This window comes from Mirounga angustirostris, unplaced genomic scaffold (assembly GCF_029215605.1).
Source record: "Mirounga angustirostris isolate CCGP_5_RB_7025 unplaced genomic scaffold, mMirAng1.0.hap1 SCAF_15, whole genome shotgun sequence".
NCBI classification, from domain to species: domain Eukaryota; kingdom Metazoa; phylum Chordata; class Mammalia; order Carnivora; family Phocidae; genus Mirounga; species Mirounga angustirostris.
In genome coordinates this window covers 60,050,548-60,076,331 of record NW_026991723.1, presented here as the reverse complement: position 1 = coordinate 60,076,331, position 25,784 = coordinate 60,050,548, and the positions used below count along the sequence as shown (strand labels likewise).

Here is a 25,784-nt window from a genome sequence, read left to right as displayed (position 1 = left end):
CCGCTGAGCAAGGAGCCTGATGCGGGGCTCCACACGGGGCTCAATTGGGGACTTGATCCCAGGACTCTGGGATCATGACCTGAGCAGAAGACAGATGCTTAACTGACTAAGCTGCCCAGGCACCTCTTTGGGGTTAACTATTTCTAAAAGAGCACTGACACTATACATGTTATTTTTACGTTAGAATATGAACATAGGTAGCGGGAGAATAGTCATCTTCAAACATCTGAATAATTTTCCACACCTACAATTATAGGTTTCACTAGGCTTGCACCTACCCCACACGCACACTCATTCTAACTGAGCACCACTGTCTGAATTTGACTGATTGTAATAATAACCACCCACTGAAACTTAACTGAAAATTTTAGAATTCAAAGCAATTTTGAAAGCTGACACTCCTCCAGAGAAAATCACCTGTTTTAAGATGCATTATAGAGCTCTAACTTAACCTCAGGTCCATAAAGGTTATCAATTTGTTTAGCAATGTTTGGAAATGGAAATAGCTATTTTGACTAATTTGCTCCTAGACAATTCAATTAGAGTCAGAAATAAAGTTTAAATTTTATGGAAAAAATGGCAATCACAAGTAAAGTAAGTACAACTAGGCTGAAATGATTGGATGATAAAAGAGGGGTCTTTTTCCAGACTTTTATAAGTCTGGAAAAAATAACAGGATTGTAATAAGGTGCATGTAAAATATATGACTGCAGATGAACTTCTAGGTTTCCTTTTCTGGACTAGAGAAAACATGTTAATGTACTTCCTTCATTTCTTGCCCTGGCTGTCAAAAAACTCAGATCCAATGTTAGTACTCAAATGTTAAATCCCACATCTAACTGGTTTACAATGTATAGCATTTCCATCTTTATTTAAAAATTTCTACATGTTTTAAAACTGTTAGTCATCAAAAATTTTCCTTGGAAGAAGGAAGAATGTAAAATTTAAATACAGTTTTTTAAAGATTTTTTTTTTAATTTGAGAGAGAGAGAAAGCGCGTGAGAGAGAGCATGAGTGAGGGGAAAAGGACAGACGGAGAGGGAGAAGCAGGCTCCCTGCTGAGCAGAGAGCCTGACCCCAGGACCCTGGGATCATGACGTGAGCTGAAGGCAGACGCTTAAGTGACTGAGCTACCCAGGTACTCCTAAATATATTTTAATAAATAATTTAATTCCTCATTATGAAAACCCTTAATCAATAAAAATCTATTGAACATCTATTACATACTATGCAGTCTTCCAGGGCTGAAGATACTTTGTAAAACAAGACAGTCATGGTCCTTGGTCTCACATGTGGCAGGTAAGTTGAGAGGAGAAAGTGGTATAATAACTGTGGGGCAAGGGGAGGTAGACAATGGATAAGAAATCAATGGATGTATTATTATAAGTGTTATGAGGGCTAATTACTCTGAAAGGAAAAAAGAGGGGGACCGGCTCTGCCAAGGAAGCAGGAGGAACAAGATGAGGTTGGAGAGTTAGGCTGGGGCCAGATCGTAAAGGGGCTTGCAGGCCATGGCACAATGACAGGTGAGCCCCTGACCAGTCTGGGGTGTGGAGGGGTGAGTATATGGGACAGGAGTGGTGTGTATTTTGAAAAGTCCACTATGGCTTCAGGGTGAGAATAGGCTGGATCACAGAAAGAGTTAAGTGACCATGGCAGTGCCGCCAGGGACAGAGAGGGGGACAGATCTGAGATAACATCTGAAGGTGAATGGATAGGAGCTGCTGATGGGGTCGGTGCAGATTGTGAGTAAAAGAGTCAGGATGACTCCCAGGTTTCTTAAGCAGCTGGTCGTCGGTGGTATCATTTACTCCACTCTGGGGAAATTGCCATTATTTCCCCCAAACTTAGCTTTTCGGTTCTTGATCATTTTCAAGTAATCTGAGGACCCCAAGAACCCAGCCTGTATCAAGGTTGTGAGATGAGAGAGGAGAAGCAATTTAAGCAAGGCCAAATGTATCCTAGAAACACAGGAATGATGTCTTCCATGCATATTGCCAGGAAACTTTCCCTCTTTTGCTTCTCTTTCTCAAGCACTTGGAAAACAAGACTGTCGAGACACATGGAAAGATGCTCAACATCATTAGCCATCAGGAAAATGCAAATCAAAACCACAGTGAGATTCCACCTCACCTGCACTAGGAGGTCCACAACAGAAAAGAGAGATAATAACAAGAATGGGCAAGGACGTGGAGACATGGCACCCTCGCGCACTGATGGTGCAAATGTAAAATGGTACAGTCACTTTGGAAAACAGTCTGGCAGCTCCTCGAGAGGTTAAATACCAAGTTACCATGTGACCCATCTCTACCACTCCCAAGTATAAACCCAAGAGAAATGAGAACATATGTTCAAACAAAAACTTATACACACATGTTCATAGCAGCATTATTCATAGTAGCCCCAAAGTGGAAACAACCCAAGTATACATTAACTGATGAAAGGACAAAGAAAATATTCCATAATGAATATTATTTGGTAATAAAAATGAAACACCGATACATGCTATAACATGGATGAACCTTGTTCACATAAGGCTAAGTGAAAGAAGCCAGGCACAAAAGACCATGTATTATAGAATACTGTTTATGTGAAATATCCAGAATAGGCAAATCTAAGGGGACAGAAAGTACATGAGTGGTTGTCTGAGGCTGGGGGAGGGGCAAATGGGGAGTGACTGCTAACCGGCATGAGGTTTCTTTTTATGGTATTGAAAATGTTCTAAAATTGGATTGTGGTGATTTTTGCACAATCTTGTACATATACTAAATATACACTAAAAATCACTGAACCATATACTTTTAGTGGGTAAATGTCATGATATGTAAAATATATCTCAAAAAAGATGTTGGATAAAATAACATTCCTGGGGTACCTGGGTGGATCAGTCAGTTAAGCATTTGCCTTTGGCTCAGGTCATACATGATCCCAGAGTCCTGGGATCTGACCCCACATCCGGGCTCCCTGCTGAGCAGGGAGCCTGCTTCTCCCTCTGCCCCTCCCCACCTCTCCCTCCCTCTGCTCATACTCTCTCTCAAATAATTAAAACCTTAAAAAAAAAAAAAAAGAAAACTTCCTATAGGTCAATGTCACCTTTTACTTACATTATGAGAAAAGCAGGATATTAGAAAGTACCAACAGCAAATATTTAGGCACCATCAAGTTAAAGTTACTCAGGTCTCTTTTCTGCAGGTATTCACGGAGCCTTTATTGGGCTAAAATGCACTGTGTGCAAAATGCAAGCAGAGGTGGGTGGGAGTGCGGTATGGGCTGCGTCACTTCCAAACCTTTGGTGGAGCAGCATTACCCAGGACTAGGTTTTGCAGAACCCACTTTAGGACACAGTGTACCTAGCAGTTTCCCCACTCACTATCAAGTACTACTTGACCACTTGCAATCAATCTCCTGGGACTCAATCACCTCTGGTTATAGAGATGAGAGGCCAATACTTTCCCTGCGTTCAGAGCTTACTGTCCAGAAGGAAAAAACGGAGATGTGCTCAAATACACTGAACACACCAAGAGCAGTGTTCTGCCGATGCCGATCAAATGCTGTGGGGTCCCACGGGAGTGGTTAGGTCTAACTATGGGCTGGGCCACACTTCCTGGAAGACTGAACATTTCAGCCAGACCTTGAGCTGTGGGTGGGTTCTGTATGCATGAAGTTGGGAGGAAGGGATCTGGCACAGGAGCCCTTGTCTGAGGGGTGAAAGGAGAAAAGAGTGTGCCTGGAGCAGGGGAACAATGAATAGTTCCTTTAGCTAGGGTATGATGTGAAGGAAGCAGACCAGTAAGACGAACAGCTGTAAAGGACTGTAGGTCAATCATGGAGAGACTTGAATGCTGAGCCAAAAATGCTGATCCTCTAAGAACTAGGGACCCATCAACGATTTCTGAACGCGGGGTGGGGATGATCTCTAACAAGTCATTCTGTGAGCCTCAGATGGTTCAACTGTAGCACAGGGCTAACTCTTCCAACCTTACCTCAACGCAGTGTGTGAGGATCCCAGCCCTTGGCTACAGGGCAGCCTGGTCCTAAGCAAGGTTTATATGCTCAGCAGCCCAACAGCTGTTTCCAGTTCCTTTGGAAGAATGTGTGTCTCAGAAACACCTGACACATGATATTTCATCTCTGTGGCAGGGCCAGATGGGAAATCTGAGATGGAAAATGAACGCTTCGAACAGAATGTATTTTAAGTTCTCCTGTAGCAGTCAAATCAGATCTGTATTTGATTTCATTTTATTTTGTTTAGAATGAAATAGGGACTGCAAGGAAGGAACAGCTGCTGGAAACAAAGACAGGGGAAAGAGTATAAACAGCAGATTGCCTGACCCTCACATCAAATACTAAGACAAGAGATATGTGTGAGACAGAGAGAGAGAGACTGAGAGCACGTGTGAGTGTGTTCACAAGTGTAGGAGAGTATATTCCAGAGAGTAGGTGCACATGTGAGTATGGATGAGTGTCCCTGTGTGTATAAGTCCTTTTGTGTGCGGGTGTTTGTAAATGTGTGTATGAGTTTGGTGTGAGCTGACGTTGTGGGTGTCTGTGGAGAGACACAGAGGGAAGAGAGTTGGAAGGGGGACAGACAGCAAGGCACTCCAGCAAAATCACTGATCTGTTGATGCCTCCCCCACTGTATGGTGTAAGAACAAAGCACACTGGAGACAGCGATCCCCGGGTGCTGCCAAGACTGGCAAGACCTCCTCCCACAGGGACACCAAATCTTGACGGGCAGAAATCTCTGCTAGCCCAGGAGCCTTACCGGGCCGAGCTGTCCCGCGAACGCCGTAGCCATCTTGCCACCATTTGTTCTATTCTGTGTGCTTTCCGTGTCTGGAATAAACTGCTCTCCACCTCTTCCATTTACCTAAAAGAAAGGAGAGTTTTCTTAAGAAGCTAACCAAAATATTTGGAAGAGGATCCTGACAAATCACGGTGATGTTTCCTGTATTTGCCCATTTAATGACATGCTGATCAAATAACTAGGGCTCTCTTTCTTTGAAATTAACATAAACAGGTTCTCAGTGTTCCTGGAGTGAACAACTTTATAGCAGCCCACTGCCTAAGGAGTCCACAGTCTTGTGGGAAAGAGATCAGCCATCTTAAAGAGTTAAACATAAGGATTAGGGAAGAAAATAGAGAAGGTTTCTCAAACTGTGACTGTGACCCATCATAAGAGACACCCCTTCCCCTAGGACACTGCCTGCTGCCCCCAACCATGCATGGGTCCCTGGACATCACAGCTCAGTTCTGCCTGCACTGGGAGCTGCATGGACATGGAAGCATTCTAATCACACTGTGCCTATTCTTCTGATTGCTGCTTCTTTTGCTCAATATTTTGAAGTTTTGAATAGGTAATTCATTTGTATAATTCAAACCCTAGACTGTACAAAAAAGATATATATTACTGTATTTGCACTTAAAAATTTATTAAGAGGACAGATCTCATGTTAAGTGTGCTCTTGCCAAAATAATTTTAAAAAGATAGTCAAAAGTCTCCCTTCTATGCTGCCCTCATCCAGCCAGTTCCCACACTCATTCATAATCACTGCTCTCCTTTTCTTTCCAGAGTTTATGTCTATATAAGCAAATATAAGTAAAGATTTTATATGTCCTCCTCTTAACACAAATGATAGTACATCATACACCTTGTTCTGTACTGTGCTTTCTTCTCCTTAAAATATATATCCTTGGTATCTTTCCATATCAATACATAGAATACTTCTTCATTCTTTTTGACAACCCTTGAGTATTATACCGTATGAATGTACTATAATTCAAAAAGTAGTCCTCTCTTGATAGACATTTGGATTACTGCCAATCTTTTGTTATTATAAATAATGCTGCAATGAATTATGTTGCACATATATCATTTCTGCATGTATGCAATTACATATCTGGATAAGTTCCCAAATTGAATTGCTAGGTCAAAGTTATATGCATTTGTGCTTTGATAGATATTGTCAGGTTACCAAGAAAACAATACATGTGCTTGAGATTAAAGTTTCATAAAACAGTATATATTTATATTTCTCTGTTCTAGTTCATTTCACTTTTTAAAATACTGGTCTCAATTTACCAAATTAATTTCACAACCCAAGAAATAACCACATAACATATGACATTGGGAAATAACTATGGATACAGAGAAAATAAAAATGAATTATAAGAGATTATGTTCCTTAACACTACACAAATACATTTTAAAACCTTGATGACACAAATGGTTTTCAAGGAAAATATAAATAAAATGACCCTGTAAGACACAGAAAATCTAAAAAGACAATTACCATAGAAGAGGAAGTTGATAAACAAAAAAGTTCCAGGCATGGACAGATTCAAAGGTGAATTCTTACAAATCTATAAGATGAACCTCACTCTGATCATTTTTTTAGTTTAAATATAAACGTTTTATTTTGGAATAATTTTAGATGTATAAAGCAGTTGCAGAGATAATACAGGGAGTTCCCGTATATCCTTCATTCAGCTTTCCCTAATGTTAACATCTTACCTAGTCATTGTATCTTTATCAAAATTAACACTGGTCCAATAATATTAACTAAACTCTAAACTGTATTCAGATTTCACCAGTTTTTCCACTAATGTTCCTTTTCTGTTCCAGGATCCAATCCTGGATACCATGTTACTTTTAACCAGCTTAGCTTATTTTTCCCCAGATTTCCCCCAAATGCTGTTTTAGCTGTTCTAGAGTATAAAGAAGGAAAGCTCCCAAAATGTTTTTGAGAAGCCAGTATAACATTGATACCAATTCTGATAAATTGTGCAATAAAGTAAAAATACAATCTCTCTTGTGAATATCAAAGTAAATAAATAAAATGTTAGCAAATAGAATCTATCAACAATCAACAGAGTAATAGTGGGATCTATCCAGGAGTGCACTAGCCAGGACATAAAAAAATGAAAGCAGGACACCCAACCTGACCACTTTGAAATTGGGAGATTTACACTTCTCAGTTAAATGGCAGCCAAATACAAATTCATGGACAAAAAACAGGCTGCAACCAAAAATAAATTCCATTTAGATCAAGGGATGTGTCAGTCTAGCTTTCTTCTACAGTAGGGACATCAGACCTGAATGCTGTCTTCAGTTCTAGGTAGCTCGCTTTTTTTAAATTATAAAAGAGACAGTAGATTTCTGATTAAACATGGTGAATTCAAACTATGTCTTAATCTCTTCTCTTTCCCAAGCCTTATAAATTACATAAAAGCACTATAAAGGGGATTAAACCCATAGAATATAAGAAGAGAGAAGACAATAGATAAGAGAGGTAGAAAATGTTGGGAAGATAGAAACTGTTTGGAGGAGAGGTAACTGAGCAAAGCAAAGGAAACAGAAACCTATGTGCTTTCAGAGAGGGATTCTAATGAAAAAGGAGTTGATTTTCACCAAGATGGCTCAAGAATTAGAGGCAACAGGTATGGGAGAAAGCACGGATGAAACATATGGCTGGAAATATGGAAATGGATTTCTATAAGCAGCAATTTTATTCACAGGCCCCAGCCCACACCACTTACCCACCTAGACAACCACCCCTTCTCTACCCTACTAGAGACAAGAGACTTATTCTCTGGAGAAATCAAACCAGAGAGGCTCGAGACTTAGGAAGACCAGGCACAATAGAGACTACAGGATTGAAAATAGGATTAAGTAAAACTCTTCTTACTGAATGACAAGATCTTCAGTCTCTTCCTTTGCTCAGTTCCCAAAATACTGGCAGCTAGGACTCTTTATCCCAAGCAAAAGACTAGAGAATCCTTTTCTGGAGAACTGAAAAAACCACAGAAAAGATCTTCAGGTATTGATACTTCTGGCAACTTGCTGCCTGATCATCATGCTTTGAAATCTGTTATTCATCATACTTTGAAATCTAAGCCCACACATCTTACAAAGTTTCATTTCACTTTTTAAAATACTGGTCTCAATTTACCAATTTGAGAAAGCCAACATTATGATATTTGATATTTGAGAAAAGCCAACATTATGAAAAACATATCAAACAGAAGAACTCAAAAGAAACAGAGACAATGCAGGAAACAGAAGAAAAATTACAGATCCTTAAAAAGATATTACATCCATGAAACAAGAAGAGGATTTTCTTTAAAAAAGAGAGCAGAGAATGAAAACACTTCAACATTAAAAATAAAATAGCTAGAATTTAAACGTTCAATGAAAAAGTTGAGAATGAGGAACCAAAAGCCAAAGACAGGGAAAACAGAGAAGCTTAGAAATGTGTAGTATCAATCCAGGAAGTCCAATAGTCATCTAATAGAAATCCCAGATGGAGAGAACAAAGGAAATGGAGGTAAGGAAATTATAAAGTAATTCAATAAAATTTCCCTGAAAAACCTAAGTTTCCAGATTAAGAACATCTACTAACTGCCCAGCATAATAAGTAAAAAAAGACCCACATCAAGAAATAACACTGTAAAATTTCAGAAACTAAAAGAGAATATCTTCAAAACTTCCAGAGGAAAAAATAGATTGCATACAAACAGTTGAGAATAAAAATGGCATTAGACTTCTCGGTAACAATGGAAGCTTGAAGACATTGAAGCCATGCCTTCAAAAATTACTTCAATTTAGGGGCGCCTGGGTGGCTCAGTCAGTTAAGCATCTGCCTTCAGCTCAGGTCATGACCCCAGGGTCCTGGGATCAAGCCCCACATGGGGCTCTCTGCTCGGCAGGGAGCCTGCTTCTCCCTCTCCTTCTGCCTGCCACTCCCCCTGTTTGTGCACTTTCTCTCTCTTTCTCTGTCAAAGAAATAAATAAAATCTTTTAAAAATAAAAAAATTACTTCAATTTAGAATTCTATACCCAACCAAACTACCAATCAAATAGTAGAGATGTTTTCAGATGTCCACATCTCAAAAAATTTACCTTTCATATACTCTTTCTCAGGACGCTCATAGAGGACATGCTCCAGCAAAACAAGGAAGTAAATAAAGAGAGAAGAAATGAGATACAGGAAATTGGGGATGAAATACAGACAAGAGATAAAGGGAACATCCAGGATGACTATGAAGGGATGTACTATGGTAACACCTGTACATGAGACCTAGAGAGCAACTTTATAGACTGGTGCATGAAGACTGAGGTCTTAGGGGGAAAAAATATTCGAGCTGTATCCTCTGATGCTAGAAGAGCTGAAAGAGGTTGCCTTTAAGAAAAGAAATGAGATGCTAAGGGGGAGTGGGGCAGGGACTGCTGATTTCTTTCTTTCTTTCTTTTTTATGTTTGTCACCATACATCATTAGTTTTTGATGTAGTGTTCCATGATTCATTGTTTGCATATAACACCCAGTGCTCCATTCAATACGTGCCCTCTTTAATACCCATCACCAAGCTAACCCATCCCCCCACCCCCTCCACTCTAGAACCCTCAGCATGTTTCTCAGAGTCCATAGTTTCTCATGGTTTGTCTCCTCCAGGGACTGTTGATATCTATTAGAAGCCCTTAGTACTATTTTTTTTTTAACTATTTAGCTATAATTAATTATTTTAGCTATATTTTAAAAATTGAACATTTTTAGTAAAACATTTATAGTAAAACACACAGAAAAAATAAAATGAAAATAAAATCACCTATAATCATACCTCCCAGAGTTATCAACTGTTAATTTTTCATTTTTCTGTGCTTATAGATGCTACACATTTTTATTCAAATGAGATATAATTTTCCCACTTAATAGTTCATGAATATCATTCCATATTAATATTTAAGCATTTACATCATCATTTGAAATTGCTATACAGTGTTATTTTCTTTGGCCATATCATAATTTATTCAGTAAATCTATCCTTGGACATTTGTGCTGTTTTCAATTTTTCAGTATTATAAAAGCTTTACAGTGAACATGCTTATTCATGGTAAATGGCTACTTCCCAGATATTTTCTTGGGAAAATTCCTCAAAGTGAAATTAATGAATTTAAGCATGTGTCATTTTTAAGAATTTGGATGAGTATTGTCAAATTGCTTCCAAGAAGGTAGCAGTTTTCACTCCCCAACAGACTTTGTGAACACCGAATATTATCATTTTTAAAAATATTTGCTAATAGGATAGGAAGTAGCACCCAATTATTGGTTGTAATATGTATTTCTTGAAAAATACAGAAAAAAGTAAATGTACACATAATTCCATCAACATTAAAAATTATATAAAGTATTTGGTGAGTATTCACACCAACTTTGCCCTAAATTTATACCCATCTGTATTACATATATTAAAATATACAGGCCACAAAAATAGAATCATTTTATACTCAGTAGTTCCCATTTTTTAACTTGTGAATATATCATGGACATCTTTCCATATCAGAACTCATTATAGTTTTTATTTGAAGTTATTTGATTACTAAGTACATTTGAACATTTTCATGAGTTGTGGTCACTTATATTTCTTTTTTTTGTTACTTCCCTGTTTCTATTTTTTCCTTTTTTTCTACTGGAATGTTTGCCTTCTTGTTATTGTAAAAGCTTTTACAATAAGGATTATTTAATGTCCCTTTGCCAAGGACACAAAATTACATTATATTTCTGTGAGACTTATCATGGAGGGTCAAGAAGGCAGGTTCTAGCGTTCTGACAACACAGAGAGACTAATCATGAAGGATAGAAGGATAAACGTCCAGCAAGGCCCACAGGATATTGTTTTCAAATATTAATTCTTCAGTCAGGCCCTTAACAGGAGTGAGTCAGATGACAATTTTAGGGTATGGATGGATATTAACTTTGTTTGTCTTATTTCTGATCATCCCACTTTCAGCACCTTCCTATATAGGTCTAGGATGGTAAGAAGACTTAAAACCAAGTCATATAAAGACTCATTGAAAAAAAAAAATCAGAGAATATTTATTTGACAAGGATTTGGAGAAGGCCTATATAATCCTGGTTCACAAACTACCAAAAGGTCACCATGTGGAAGAGACATATCCCACATGATTCTGAGTGCAGAGCCAGGATTAATGGGGGAATGCCACAGGGCAGGAGACCCTAGCTCAGGCTAAGGCTAGACCTTTCTAATGTTCCTAGTGATCCTAGGATGGAATGAGTTTGCTCCAGAGTTAGCAAGATCCTGGTCAGTGAAAGTAGTTGAGTAGAGACTAAATAACTGCCCGGATGTAGGAGGGACACTGCAATGGAATATAGGGACTAGCTGACTTCTGTGGCTCCTTCCATCCACACAACCTGACGTCTCTAACTAGATCTAGAAACCAGGCAAGATGATATTTGTTGTGCTCGCTCTTGAAATTCAAAGACCCACATCGTGTGGACAACTGGAAATCCTGAAGTGGCAGCAGCACCAGAAGATACAAAATCTCTGACCTCTCTGTTGTTTTAGTCTCCAAATGACTAGCGGAGAGGTCAGGCATCTCACACATATCCAAAAGGACATATCCAAAAAGCTTTTCCATTTCTTTCTTTTTTTTTTTTTTTTTAAGATTTTATTTTTGAGAGAGAGAGAGAAGAGAAAACATTAGCAGGGGGAGGGGCAGAGGGAGAAGCAGACCCCCTGATGATCAAGGAGCCTGATGTGGAACTTGATCCCAGGACCCTGGGATCATGACCTGAGCTGAAGGCAAACGCTTAATCTACTGAGCCACCCAGGCACCTGAAGGTCATCAAATTGCAATTACGCACAAGGAATTGTTACAAAACTGCTGCCAAACACAATTTAGCTAATTGATCCATATAAACATATACAGCTTTAATGATAAGAATTAATTTGCATTATATATCTGGACTATGGGTAAGGCACATGCCTTCATCCAGGGATCCCTGAAGACCAAACAAATGACTACATCAACCAAGCCATTACAAGTGCTCCCTGATTCAGCAAGGTCTGAACAGGGGAGTTTAAAGTCAAGAAAATGACCTGCTAATGGTTTTAATATTAGCCTCTGGATTGCTGGGCTAATGGAAGAAAATAAGAGCCCAGATAATCTCCAAACATTTGAATCTTTTCTGCAATCCCACTGCCAAGAAGTCATCAGGCCTCTAAATGTTCTGTCATTCACCATTGAACCCATCTGACTGCTAGAAAGTTTCTTTACATAAAGCTAAATTCTACCTCTGCAGCTTCAGTCCTCAGCAGTAAAGCTGCCCTCCGACCACTTCTCCCCACCCCTCACCACCATCTAGAAGAAATCAGCTTCTTATTCTATACATCAGCCTTTCTGGATTTGAACATAGCAATCTTGTTGTCTTCAAGTCTCCTCTGCCCCAGTTCTTCATATGACAAGATCACTGTAGATCACCCTCCTCTGGGCACACACCAATTTGGCAAAGTCCTATAAGGGGCATGAATCCCCAAACTGAACACACTTCTGGCAGTCTGGAACAAAGTAATATGAAAAGGTAAACTCTCTTAAAATATTTTGCAAATGGAGAAAAGACACCAGGGAGACAACTATCTTAAAAGCATATTTACAGTTAAGGATATAAATCCTTCAAAAAGGATATAAGAGGTTATAGTAAAGGACTTCAAGCAAGTAGTACCCATTATTGAGAAATGAAAATAACAAGGGCAGTGAAGGATAGAAGAGAAACTGAAGAGCCAAAAACCACTTAAACTAAATTGAAATTTTAAAATAAAACTTGCAATTCAAGTGAAGCTATCAGACATAGAATCAGACTGAGGATATTCAACTTACAAATAATAGAGGCTAAAGCCATGAGAGACTATGGACTCTGAGAAACAAACTGAGGGTTCTAGAGGGGAGGGGGGCGGGGGCATGGGTTAGCTGGTGATGGGTATTAAAGAGGGCATGTATTGAATGGAGCACTGGGTGTTATATGCAAACAATGAATCATGGAACACTGCATCAAAAACTAATGATGTAATGTATGGTGATTAACATAACATAATAAAAAAAATAGAGGCTAGCAGAGAAAAGATAAAAGCAATGCATGAAATTGAAATCAAAGAGTCAAAAGTAAATTTCTTGAGCTGAAAAATATGTTTCAAATATAAAGAACACGAAAAGCAACTCTCCAATATATGCCTTGAGGAAGGCTCCTTACACAGCAACTAAAGTTCTTAAACTTCAAAGATTGAAGAATCATCCTTCAAACCCGTTTTAAAAGAGGAAAAGAATATGATCACTTGGAAAAGAAAAGATTAGGCTCATAGGTTTTGCAGCATATTATTTAGGTATAGACCCAAGTTTGCTCTTTTTCTCACCGGGGAATATAAAAGCTTTACAAGTGATATTTGAAATTCTGTTCTTGAAAGACATCCCAAGGAGTCCTTCTGTGATTCTTCTAACCTACTAATGAAGGTCTTTTGTCAGCTTAGTGTTTTCTTTTTTCTTTCACTATTTCTTCTCTCCTTTTATTACACTGTCAGCAACTCAAACATAGAGACCATGTCTTATGCTATTTCTCCCAGATCTGTCACCTAGGCTCAACTTGTGCTTGTTGAATGAGTGAATGAACAAAATTAAAGCAAAAGGAGAAATAAACTGGAAAATTAGTATAAAGTTTCACTTAATAGAGACAAAGTTAATGTGGGTTAAAAACTACAAAGACTGACAAAGCCAATAAACCATAGGTACAGATTATTATTGACAAAATAAGAAATGATCAAAGACAAACATTAGAGAAAAAATTATTAGAGAGTGCTATACATGTTATGCACAAGGAATTTAGATAAGCTAAGTAAATATGGGCGGCTTTGGAAGATATATTAGGAATGTATCTTTCTACAGTCTTCCTGGTAAGCCCTTCAATTTTCCTGAGGGGCAGACTCCTGGGTAACAAGGTCAGCCTCACAGAATGGTGTCTTCCAAGATTTCCACATCAACCTTTTAGTATGTAAGTGTATTCTTACCTGCCAAGGGATTTTTCCTAGACCTGTTCCTTGGGCATAGTGGAAGATGTATACTTTCCATGTAGGGTCTTGACAGGAGAAGACTCTAAAACCCACACAGGAATATAAAAATAGGAAGCTCAGCAGTGAAATCCTCTTGTAGCCTCTGGGAACCCAAGAGACTAAGGGGTTGATGTTGATTTTTCCTGGATGTGCTGAAGATACTATTTGTTTTTTGGGTTTTTTTTAATCCAATTCAGGAAACACTCATTTACTGAAAAAAACACTCAGTGAAGATGACCAAGAATGAGAAATGAGTGAAATGCAGCCCCGCCTTCATGGGTCAGCTCCTTTCTTTTCTCTGACTGGTGGTGGGAGCTGCCTGGCACTGAGAGGTACCTGGCAAAGCGGTCAACATTTATCCTGTGGTTTCCACAAGGCTGATCAACTCCAGGAAACTGAGGCAGTTCACCACCTTCACCTCCAAAAGCAAAGAACCAGGACTAAAAATGTGAAATAAAAATTCCGAGTAAATCTATAGCTGCAGAAGAAATTTAGAAAGTGAATTTAAAAAAGAAATGTCTGTGGAAAAAAAGTGCCCTACATAGAATTTGATGTTGTTACTGCGTTTATAAAGAATTATTTCAAACTCTCCTCAAAATTAATAGATAATATTCTTCAAGAGAGAAAATGAGCGCATGCTACCAAGTTTTCTAATAATGCAAAGATAACCCTGCGTTTATTTTTTTATATTTTTTAAAGATTTATTTATTTGAGTGAGTGAGAGAGCACGTGCACAAGTAGGGGGGTGCGGGGAGAGGCAGAGGGACAAGCAGACTCCCCACTGAGCAGGGAGCCTGACACAGGCTCAATCCCAGGACCCTGAGATCATGACCTGAGCAGAAGACAGACGCTTAACCCACTGACCCACCCAGGTGCCCCTATAGCCCTGCATTTAAAATCTGACAAAGCTTCACTAAAAAGGGACATAGGTCAATCTCACTCAGAAATACTCAAAAAATTCCTAAATAAGATCATAGCCAGAAAATGTTAATAATTCTTGAAGCTGGGGCGCCTGGGTGGCTCAGTCGTTAAGCGTCTGCCTTCGGCCCAGGTCATGATCCCAGGGTCCTGGGATCGAGCCCCACATCGGGCTCCCTGCTCCGCGGGAAGCCTGCTTCTCCCTCTCCCATTCCCCCTGCTTGTGTTCCCTCTCTCGCTGTGTCTCTCTCTGTCAAATAAATAAATAAAATCTTTAAAAAAAAAAAATTCTTGAAGCTGGGAGATGGGTATGTAAAAGTTCATTTTATTGTTCTATTTCTGCATGGAAAATTCTTAATATGCTTGTTTTCCTAATTTTAAGAAATTACCCTCAATAAAATCCACATTATAAGGATAACATACCATAGTGAAGCTGGTTATCCTAAGAAAGAAAATCTCAATTTAAGGAAAACTATTAATATATTTTATCTCATAAAAAATAATAAAGTAAAATGATCACAAGATACTGGAAGTTAATCTTGTTTCATTAAAAAAATAGGCAATTCAATATTATTTTAGAAAGAAAAATAGTGGGGCGCCTGGGTGGCTCAGTTGTTAAGCATCTGCCTTTGGCTCAGGTCGTGATCCCTGGGTCCTGGGATCGAGCCCCGCATTGCACTCCCTGCTCAGGGGGAAGCCTGCTTCTCCCATTCTAACTCCCCCTGCTTGTATTCCTTCTCTCGCTGTGTCTCTCTCTGTCAAATAAACAAATAAAATCTTAAAAAAAAAAAAAAAGAAAGAAAGAAAAATAGAAGTATTCCACTTAAAAGAGAAAATAAAATTACAATGTTCACTACAATATTGGAGTTGCCAGCCAGTGCAACATGAAAGAGAAATGAGAGGTAAGTACAACAAAAGCACTTAAACTATCAGTGCCAACAGATGGCATAATTGCATATGGGACTCAATTTCAAAATATTGGAGAAAAATAAACTAGGTACAATTGTTCAGTTGTGAAGACTTACAAGAATTTATGAACAATCACAAATACTGGAATGGACTATACGTGTAAAAGGAATCTGGACTTGTTCTGAATGGCCCTAAAGTGACAATGCATCAAAGTTGAAGAAGACAAATTTCAACTCAACGTAAAGAACTTTTCTATTTTTTAAGGAAATTTATTTATTTATTTATTTATTTTTTAAAGATTTTATTTATTTATTTGACAGAGAGAGAGATAGCGAGAGCAGTAACACAAGCAGGGGGAGTAGGAGAGGGAGAAGCAGGCTTCCCGCCGAGCAGGGAGCCCGATGTGGGACTCGATCCCAGGACCCTGGGATCATGACCTGAGCCGAAGGCAGACGCTTAACGACTGAGCCACCCAGGCGCCTAGGAAATTTAAAAACATACACAAAAGTAGACAGAATAGTGTCATGAATCTCCACGAAACTGTGGAATCAGCTTTAACTTCTATCTATGTTGCCCATCTTGTAAAAAATTTTCATAATCAGAGCTATCAAAAGGGCACCATGCTGCCTTGAAGGAGAAAGAGCTTTTTATAACCAAGGTGTATAAGAACTACAAAAGATTTTAGCAGGTCAGGGATCCTACAGAGGACACTCAAAATTGGTTGGGGACTAAATCCTTATGTGCCTTCTAGGAGTCTATGATTTAGGAGGTGAGATAATCCAGATTGTAAATTGGTCTTGGGCAGATTATAAATAATTTAACTCCTGAAACCAATATTACACTATATGTTAACTAACTAGAATTTAAATAAAAACTTGAAACATAAAAAAGATAATTATATACCCCCTAAATTTTTTTTTAAATTTTATTTATTAATTTGTCAGAGAGAGAGAGAGAGAGCACAAGCAGGGGGAACGGCAGGCAGAGGAAGAAGTAGGCTCCCCGATGAGCAAGGAGCCTGATATGGGACTTGATCCCAGGACCTTGGGATCATGACCTGAGCTGAAGGCAGATGCTTAACCGACTGAGCCACCCAGGTGCCCCTAACCCCCCAAATTTTAAAAGAGTTTTTTCTTTTAGCCATCTTAGTATCTCCAGCTCCCACATAAATAGATACTCAATAAATTCAATAAGTGTTTGTTAAATACGGGGTGCCTGGGTGGCTCAGTCGTTAAGCGTCTGCCTTCGGCTCAGGTCGTGATCTCAGGGTCCTGGGATCGAGCCCCGCATTGGGCTCCCTGCTCGGCAGGAGGCCTGCTTCTCCCTCTCCACTCCCCCTGCTTGTGTTCCCTCTCTCGCTGTATCTCTCTCTGTCAAATAAATAAAAATCTTAAAAAAAAAAAATAAGTGTTTGTTAAATAAATGACAAATGGATGAATGGAACACTAAATGGGATGGTAGAACTTCTACACACCAGTAATAAACAGAAAAAAATAATATAAACCTTCTTACAACACCTAATATCCAATATACACAAGGTCCAAGGATATAAACCAACTGTTGATGCAAGAAAAAAAAAACCACACACAAGAATCCAAAATGCCTGGCAAATAACCAGTCTTTTGAATAAGGAGAGAAACAAATGACCAAACTAGTATTTTCTCTTAAACTAATAAACAAAGTGTTAAAACTTCTTGATCTTCCCCCCTTAGCCCCTGTGACATCGGTCTTCTTTTCCTTCAGCATCTCACACTACGTACATCTACTCATCCTGCTCTGCGAACTCCTCTTCCCCCATCATCGAATTCTTGGTTTTGGTTTTCAGCTCTGATGTCATCTAAATAAATGGTACCTACTATTTCTCAGCCAGTGGTTCCCAAACTTCACCACATATTAAAATCATCTAGGGAGCTGTTAACAATCCCAGATCATACCCTAGACCAATTAAATCAAAATGTTTGAGGGTGTGAGCCAGACCCTGGTTGTTTTAAAGACAATCCCCCCTCCCCAGTGATTCCAGTGTACAGCAAAATTTGAGACTCATTGCTCCAAACACTCTCCATAAGCAAAGTCATTTACTCCCACAGTCTCAGTTGCTTTGAGAACCAACTGCCTCTCTAGGATCTCTACCAAGATGTCCCACAAGCATTTGAGCCAGGTATATCTAAAACAGAATCCATCATCTTTCTTTGCTCCATCCCTCAAATCCCCTCCTCCAAATGGAACATCTTGTTGAGGAGACTACCACTGAATTTTCTAACTGCCCGAGCCAAAAATGTGGGAATCATTCTTGACTCACCCCATTTCATGCCCCACATTGATCCAGTCCCTAAATTCTATGGACTTTGCCTCCAGTTATCTTAATCTCTCACTTCCTTCCCTTTCTTAGTGTTACAGCCATACTTAGACTTTGATTGTGACTTCTTATAACACTTCCTACCCAGTCCCTGCTTCTAGTTTTACCTCCATCAATCTGCCCTCCATATGGCTACCAAAGTGATATAACATGTCATTCTAATCATATGACTCATTTTCCCTCTTCATCTTTAGGATAAAGTCTGACCTCAGTAATTACAATGATCTTAACAACACAACCATATTAAAATACTAACGTTTGCTATGAACCAGGCACTGGGCTAAGCAATTTATATGCCTTATCTTATCTAATGCTTATGACAACCTTCATTACAAAAAGGAAACTGAGGCATGAAGAAGTTAATTTGGCTAAGAACACATGGTAAGGAAGTAGCAAGAACCGGAATTCCACATCAGATTCTCTTGCTTGTTTCTGGAACTGGACTCAACCGTTCCAGCCCCCTGCCTTCCTCCTGGTCTCAGGATGCAGATAAGCCTTCTGTGATCTGGCCCCTGCCCACCTGTCTGGCTCATCTCCCTCACACTGGACCCTCCAGCAGAAGTGAATTACTCCTTGTTCTCCAAATAGGTCCTGATTTCTCACATCCTCATGCCCCTGCAGATGCTGTTTCTTCTGCGTTGTCCACATGCCCTGCCTGTCACCCACCAAATTCCTACTCACCCATCAATGAATGACAGTATACTGGACCAGCACAGAATTTCCCTCTCAGTTTATTTTCTCATCTGTAAAACCAATTACAATGATCCCTGCTGAGCTATGTTCCAGAGTTGGTTTAAGGTTTATATTACTTGTGACAATTCTTTGAGAACTATAAAGTTATACACAAATATTACCAAAAGAAACCTCCTTTTCTGAGGTAGTGTGAGCTCAGTGGTATCACCAAATTTGCCTGAGGCAAAAGTTGGAAGTATAAGAAGTTTACCTCAGCCATAAAAAGGAGTAAAGTGCTCACACACGCTATATAACATGGATGAACCCTGAAAACATGCTAAGTGAAAGCAGCCAGACACAAAAGACCACATATTATATGATTTCATTTATATGAAATTTCCGGAATAGGCAAATCCATATGTAGAAAACTGATTAGTGGTTGCCAGGAGCTGTGGGGAGGGGGAAAGAAGAACGGACTAATAATGGATAAGGGGTATCTTTGGGGGATGTCTATATCTATATTTAGATATACCTGGCTCAAATGCTTGTGGGACAAAATGTTCTAGAATTAGACCGTGGTCATTGTACAACCTTGTGAAATACTAAAAACCACTGAGTTCTACACTTTAAAAGAGTGAATTTTATGGTATGTGAAACTTTTTCTCAGTTTTTAAAAAAGAAGTTTACCTCTGGCACTGAGCTTCACCCTTTCCTGTGGTGCTAATACCCTAACTCTGATAAGGAACCTGTTTTTCTCATATCCTACCCCCGCCCCATTCCTTCTTAGGAAAACCAAGAACACTGGTTCCCTAAAACCATTACAGCACATGGAGGGCTGGATAAAACACAAATCGCAGGGCGCCTGGGTGGCTCAGTCAGTTGGGTGTCCGACTCTTGATTTCAGCTCAGGTCATGATCTCAGGGTCATGGGATGGAGCTCTGCATCAGGCTACATGCTTAGTGGGGAGTCTGCTTGAGATCCTCTCTCTCCCTCTTCCCCTTGCCCAGCTCACGCGGACTCTCTCTCTAAAATAATAAAAATTTTTAAAGATTTTATTTTTATTTATTTGAGAGAGAGAGTAAGCAAGAGAGAGAGAGAGCATGAGCAGGGGAAGGAGGAGAGGGAGAAGCAGACTCCCCCTGAGCTGGGAGCCCAATGTGGGGCTCCATTCCAGGACCTGGAGATCATGACCTGAGCCGAAGGCAGATGCTTAACTGACTGAGCCACCCAGGTGCCCCTAAAATAAATAAAGTTTAAAAAAATGTTAAGACATAAATTGCTGGGGCCCAGAGTTTCTGATTCAGTAGGTCTGGAGTTGAGCCCAGGAATTTGCTTTTCTAACATCTCTCTAGGTCAAACCTAGAGAATGCTGAGAAGTACATTGAACTAAAAGTCAGGAGACCTACCTTCTCTTCCTGGCTTTGTCTCTATTAAGCCTGGAATTATATAAGTCACCAAACCTCTGGCTATCTCTTTTATCTTAGCAGTGAATTTCTCTAAGTATCTGCCAATTCTAAAACTGTATTATCTCCTCACTTCCTTCCTTAGGTACTCCAAGGCTCCCCATACCCAAAATCAAACTGCTTCCCAAATGTTCTACTCAATCTCCCACTACTACTCTCCTGACCAATTTGGAAAAGGAAGGAAACTATCATGTTTTTAACCCATAGCATGTCATTTGCTAGTCATGACAACCCCACATGGTTGGAATCCGTAACTATTCCATTTTGAGGACAAGGAAGTTGGGCTTGTCGAGGTTAAAGAACTTCAAAGTGGACAAGGGGATCCAAGGCCCCACCCTCCTCTTCTATGTAATTCTCCATTCCGATGCCTCTCCGTCCCTTAAAAGAGCCCTAGACGGCCCCTCCTTGTGCCTTTCTTCATGATCTCCCCACTCTCTGAGACTTATTCAAATCCTATCTAACCTCCAAAACCCAGTTCAAGCTCCACCACGTCCAGGATGGATTTCTGCCTACTGGTCTACCATGTCCTTCCTAGTTCCCCAATCACAGAGCTGCTGTGTTACGTCTTGTGACCTACTCATCTATGCTCTTGTCTTGTGTTTCCTCATTTCCTATGGATTCAGGTCTTGTTTTTTGCCGCCTAGATTGTAAGCTCCTTGACAGTAGGATCAGAGTGATTGTCGCTGAGAATCAAAGCCCCGAGGACTGAACACAGGCCCCCAGGGGAAGGGCCCCGGGGGAGCCCGCGCCCACCAGCAGCCCTGCCCCTTCCCCCTCCACTCCCGCCTGCAGACCTGGAAGGGGTGGAAGGTCTGCACCGGACTCCACGCTCCCTCTGGCAGAGAGCTCAGAGGTCTGGCCGGTTCTCCTGGGACAGCCACGAACCAGCCCACGTCGGGGCGCACCTGCCACACCGACATAAGGAGCACCATGAACACCCCACTCCCCGCGCCCGGAACTGGGGCGTTGTTGGTCTGAGAGCCTGTGTACCCGCCTCGGAACCCAACCACTCTCCAGCCCCTGCTGCTGGGACCCCCACACATCTCCCGCGTTTCCACCTCTTCCGCCTCCGCTGCCATCACACACGTCCAGGCTCTTACGTGGATCACGCAGCACCCGCCCTCCCTGCTTCAGTCTTTGTCTCCTGCCAAGCCATCTCCACACCACAATCTCTTTTTCTTTTTTGTAAGATTTCTTTCTTTATTTGAGAGAGAGAGAGCACACGAACGGGGGGAGTGGCGGTGGGGGGGGAGAGAGAGAGAGAGAGAGAGAATCCTCAGGCAGACTCCTCACTGAGCGGGGAGCCAGATATGGGGCTCGATCCCAGGACCCTCAGCTCCCGACCTGAGCCAAAACCAAGAGCCGGCTGCTTAACCAACTGAGCCACCCAGGTGCCCCACAGCAGTTTTTCTAGGCTGCAAATCTGACCCTGCATCAAACCCTATGATGTCACCCCATAACTTTTAGGAGAATTGATTAGGCTCCGCAGTGCAAACTCTGGAGCCAGTCCTCCTGGGTTCATATCACCACTCTGTCACTTACTAGATCTAGGACTATCAGGTTCCTTAACCCCTTGCTGCCTCAGTTTCCCCAGTGGAAAAATGTGGACAACAACAGTACCTGCCTCACAAGCTTGTTGTGAGGACTGCGTTAACGCATGGAAACTACTTAGAACAGTGCTTGTTGAGAAGGATTCTGTAAATGGTAACTATTATTTTCTTTTTTCTTTTAATGATTTTTTTTTTTAAAGATTTTACTTATTTATTTGACAGAGAGACACAGCGAGAGAGGGAACACAAGCCGGGAGAGTGGGAGAGGAAGAGGCAGGCTTCCCGCTGAGCAGGGAGCCCGATGCAGGGCTCGATCCCAGGACCCTGGGATCATGACCTGAGCCGAAGGCAGACACCTAACAACTGAGACACCCAGGCGCCCAGGTAGCTGCTATTTTCACAGATGTGTGCTTCTTATTGACCTTCAAGGCCCCCCCCCCCCCCCCCCCCCCCCCGTTCAAGCCCCACTCAGCTCTCCAGCCTCTTTGCTGTCCTCCATCCACCTGCGCTCCACCTCCCAGGGAGTTCCAGCCCCACGGACTCTCTTCCCTTTTGCTCATGCCACTGTCATTGCCAGTACGCTCTTCCCTCTGTGGCTTGGCCACTTGTCCATCGTTTCCCTCTCTCAAAACTATATTCGACTATTTGTGTATATCCCCTGCTGGAGCAGAAGATTCTTGCGAGCAGGGCCTCGGGGGTCTGAGTCACCATGATTCTTCAGTATTTAATAAATACTGGCGGGATGACTGAAACGAACGGTGCTAGCCAGCCAAAGCCCAGGCCCCAGAAATACAGCCCTTCTGAAAATAATCAACAGCAACAGAGTCTTCTCTATATGACAAATACTAGAAGTCCTGGCACATCTGTAACTTCAGGACATCCCAGTTTGCTACAACTGTTCCCAGGGGAGCCACCACTGCAAGAAGGCAGATCCTTGTGAAATGAGCGAGGTTCAGGTGCCTTAACAAAGTCAGTCCAGTGAGAGGGAGAATGGCTTTGGAGGCAGAGGAGGAAGAAGCAAGAAGGAGCTACATTTCAGGTGCTTGCTGTTCAGATTTTATGTGAGCTGACATTACCAGGTCATTACTGGGTAAAATGAATACACATTCCTTTTGTTTAAAAGAAAATGTTAGAAAAGAAACATAAAGAAGGAAGGGGGAAGTTCTGGAAGTTTCCTATGAAGCCCTTCTGTTAAGCAATTTCTATTTTCTTGCAGTTTCCTCATTACGAAATTAGAACTGTGTTTCCCTGGAAAAGCTTATTTCAAAATCCAATGACCACCGTAAGAAAAGCAATTACCTCCTAATTAAACATTAAGATGATGGTTCAATGTATCAACATACTGCTGCAAAACAGTTACAAAATAAAAACAAATCCTCCCCACTTCTCCTTCACCCACTTCAGTCTACCTCATACTCTGATGGCAGATTAGTTTTACTAAAAGCACAGCTCTGCTCATGCCTTGCCCTCATTCAAAACCCTTCCAATGGCTCCCCATTGCCTTCAGGATAAAGAACAAACCCGTAAGTGGGTGTTTGAAGATCCTTCTCCTTTCGACACTGGCCTACTTGAATAGCCTCATTTCCTTCTAATCACCTTCAAATAACCCCTGGTCCCAACAAAAGGCACTGAGAGCCCCTGCCATGCCTTTATCTTCTTCCCACCACTGCCCAGAGTGTTCTTTACCCACCCCCAAACTCCCCATGTCAAACCTCTGCCTCCTTGTGAGACTCACTCCAACGTTACCTCCTCCATGAAATCTTCCATGATGCCCTTCTCCACAACACCCTAGGCTTCCACAACCTTTTACTAGAGATGATTCTCATGTATTTATTCCCAGCTGGCTTGCCTTACAGTTATTTCTTTTTTTTTAATTTTTATTATTTTTTTTTTATTTGAGACAGAGAGAATGAGAGAGAGAGCACATGAGAGGGGGGAGGGTCAGAGGCAGAAGCAGGCTCCCTGCCGAGCAGAGAGCCCGATGCGGGACTCGATCCCGGGACTCCAGGATCATGACCTGAGCCGAAGGCAGTCGCTTAACCGACTGAGCCACCCAGGCGCCCGCCTTACAGTTATTTCTGAACATATTCTCTACCTCCTGATAAACTATAAACCCAAATACATTTTCCCCTCACACTGAACACGTCCTGCAAACACAAGGTACTAAAAATTCTGAATGACTAAAGCAACAAATGGCAGAAACAGCACAATATGGTCAGCAGCAGCCGAATTTATCACGGCGCTTAGAGAGGGAGCAAGTCTGGAAACGTACGAACTCTAGCCAGAGGCTGGGACATTTGGTCTACAAACCCGTTTCTCCTGAAATCCCCTATTTGCTATCATTATCTACCCATATCTTCCACTCCTGCGGGATGTGTGTGTGTGTGTGCACATGGGTTGTGCAGAAGGAAGGAAGCAGAGTGAAGGAGGGGGATGATCACCAAAAACTGGCGTCGGCGGCAACAGAGAAGCTCCTTCAGTGAAGACAGCTCAAAATCCACAAGAGCCAAGCAGGTCACTGCACTAACATCAAACACAGGGAGGCTGTGATTGAAGTCCTGCCAGGCGGTGGTTCTGACTTTACCGAGGAGCTGCGGAGCTTGGTACAACACAGGGGGGCCCTGTGCCCAGAATTCGTGTGTCTGTAGGTTGGGGTGGGGCTCAGATTTTGCATTTCTTTTTTTTTTTTTTTAAGATTTTATTTATTTATTTGACAAAGAGAGAGACTAAGAGAGGGAACACAAGCAAGGGGAGTGTGAGAGGGAGAAGCAGGCTTTCCGCTGAGCAGGGAGCCCGATGCGGGACTCGATCCCAGGACCCTGGGATCATGACCTGAGCCGAAGGCAGACGCTTAATGACTGAGCCACCCAGGCACCCCAGATTTTGCATTTCTAACAAGTTCCAGGTAACGCTGATAGGGACCACACTTTAAGGATCCTCCTTGTAGACAGGCAAATGAATCAAGGGGTTCAAGGTAGGAGGATCAGCTGTGGTCTACAACGCAGGCATTCCTTTTTTTTTTTTTTTTTTTTTAAGATTTTATTTATTTGAGAGAGACCGCATGACCAGGGGCGGGGCTGGATCCCAGGACCCTGAGGTCATGACCTGAACCAAAGGCAGATGCTTAACCAACTGAGCCACCCAGGTGCCCCTCGACACAGGCATTTCTAAAGCTAGAAAATTCGTTTTTAATCAGATTAAAGCACATGGAAAAACAAAATCATACCGCGACTTTTCCTTCTCCCTTGTAACTCAGACACTAAATCCTATAGGGTAGACTGGAGAGTTACTGACAAAGGAGTCAGGAGACCTGGGTTCGAGTCCTGATTCTGTCACTGGTTCGCTGGGTAACCAAAGAGCCCTCGCTGCCCTCTAAGGACATCACTGCCCCATCAGAGCCACAGAGATGCTCAGCCTGAACAATCTCCAGGGTCAGGTTTTACATCCTATGATCTCACAAATTTGAAAGCCTGTTGGCAATTTAGTTCCAAAACTAAGTATTATCCCACCTCTGTAGAAAATGCTTAAAGATACTGCAGTTGGGAAACTGAAAACATGAGAAAAAATTAAGTTAAATTGGGGAAGAACCCATAATAAATAATTGCAATTATGAAGACTGAAAGAGCCTTCACTTAAAGAGGTTTCACAAGAATAAGTGCTCGAGAATATTCCATGGAAATAGATTTTTAAATATACAGGAAAAGACAATTAGGAATATTACTTGGCCAGAAAAAAAAAAAAATGAAATCTTGTCACTTGCAATGATGTGGATGGAGCTACAGAGTATAATGCTAAGTGAAATAAATCAGTCAGAGAAAGACAAATACCAAATAATTCTACTCACATTTAAGAATTTAAGAAATTAAATAAGTTAAGAAACAAAACAAATGAGCAAAGGAAAAAAGAAACCAAGAAACAGACTCTTAATTAGACAACAAAACGATGGTTACCAGAGGGTGGGGGGATGGGGGAACAGGTGACGGGGATTAAGGAGAGCACTTCTCGTGATGAGCACAGG

At 41.2% G+C, this 25,784-nt stretch overlaps 1 protein-coding gene across 1 annotated transcript in view; it reads right to left on the bottom strand.

Moving 5' to 3' along the window:
* Positions 1 to 25,784, bottom strand: part of FRMPD1 (FERM and PDZ domain containing 1) — an 88,532-nt gene that overhangs the window by 47,243 nt on the left and 15,505 nt on the right. Inside the window, exon 2 of the mRNA XM_045882710.3 lies at positions 4,766 to 4,870. Within this exon, the coding sequence (XP_045738666.1) occupies positions 4,766 to 4,866 (101 nt within the window). The 5' untranslated portion in view covers positions 4,867 to 4,870. The remainder of the gene's footprint in view (positions 1 to 4,765; positions 4,871 to 25,784) is intronic.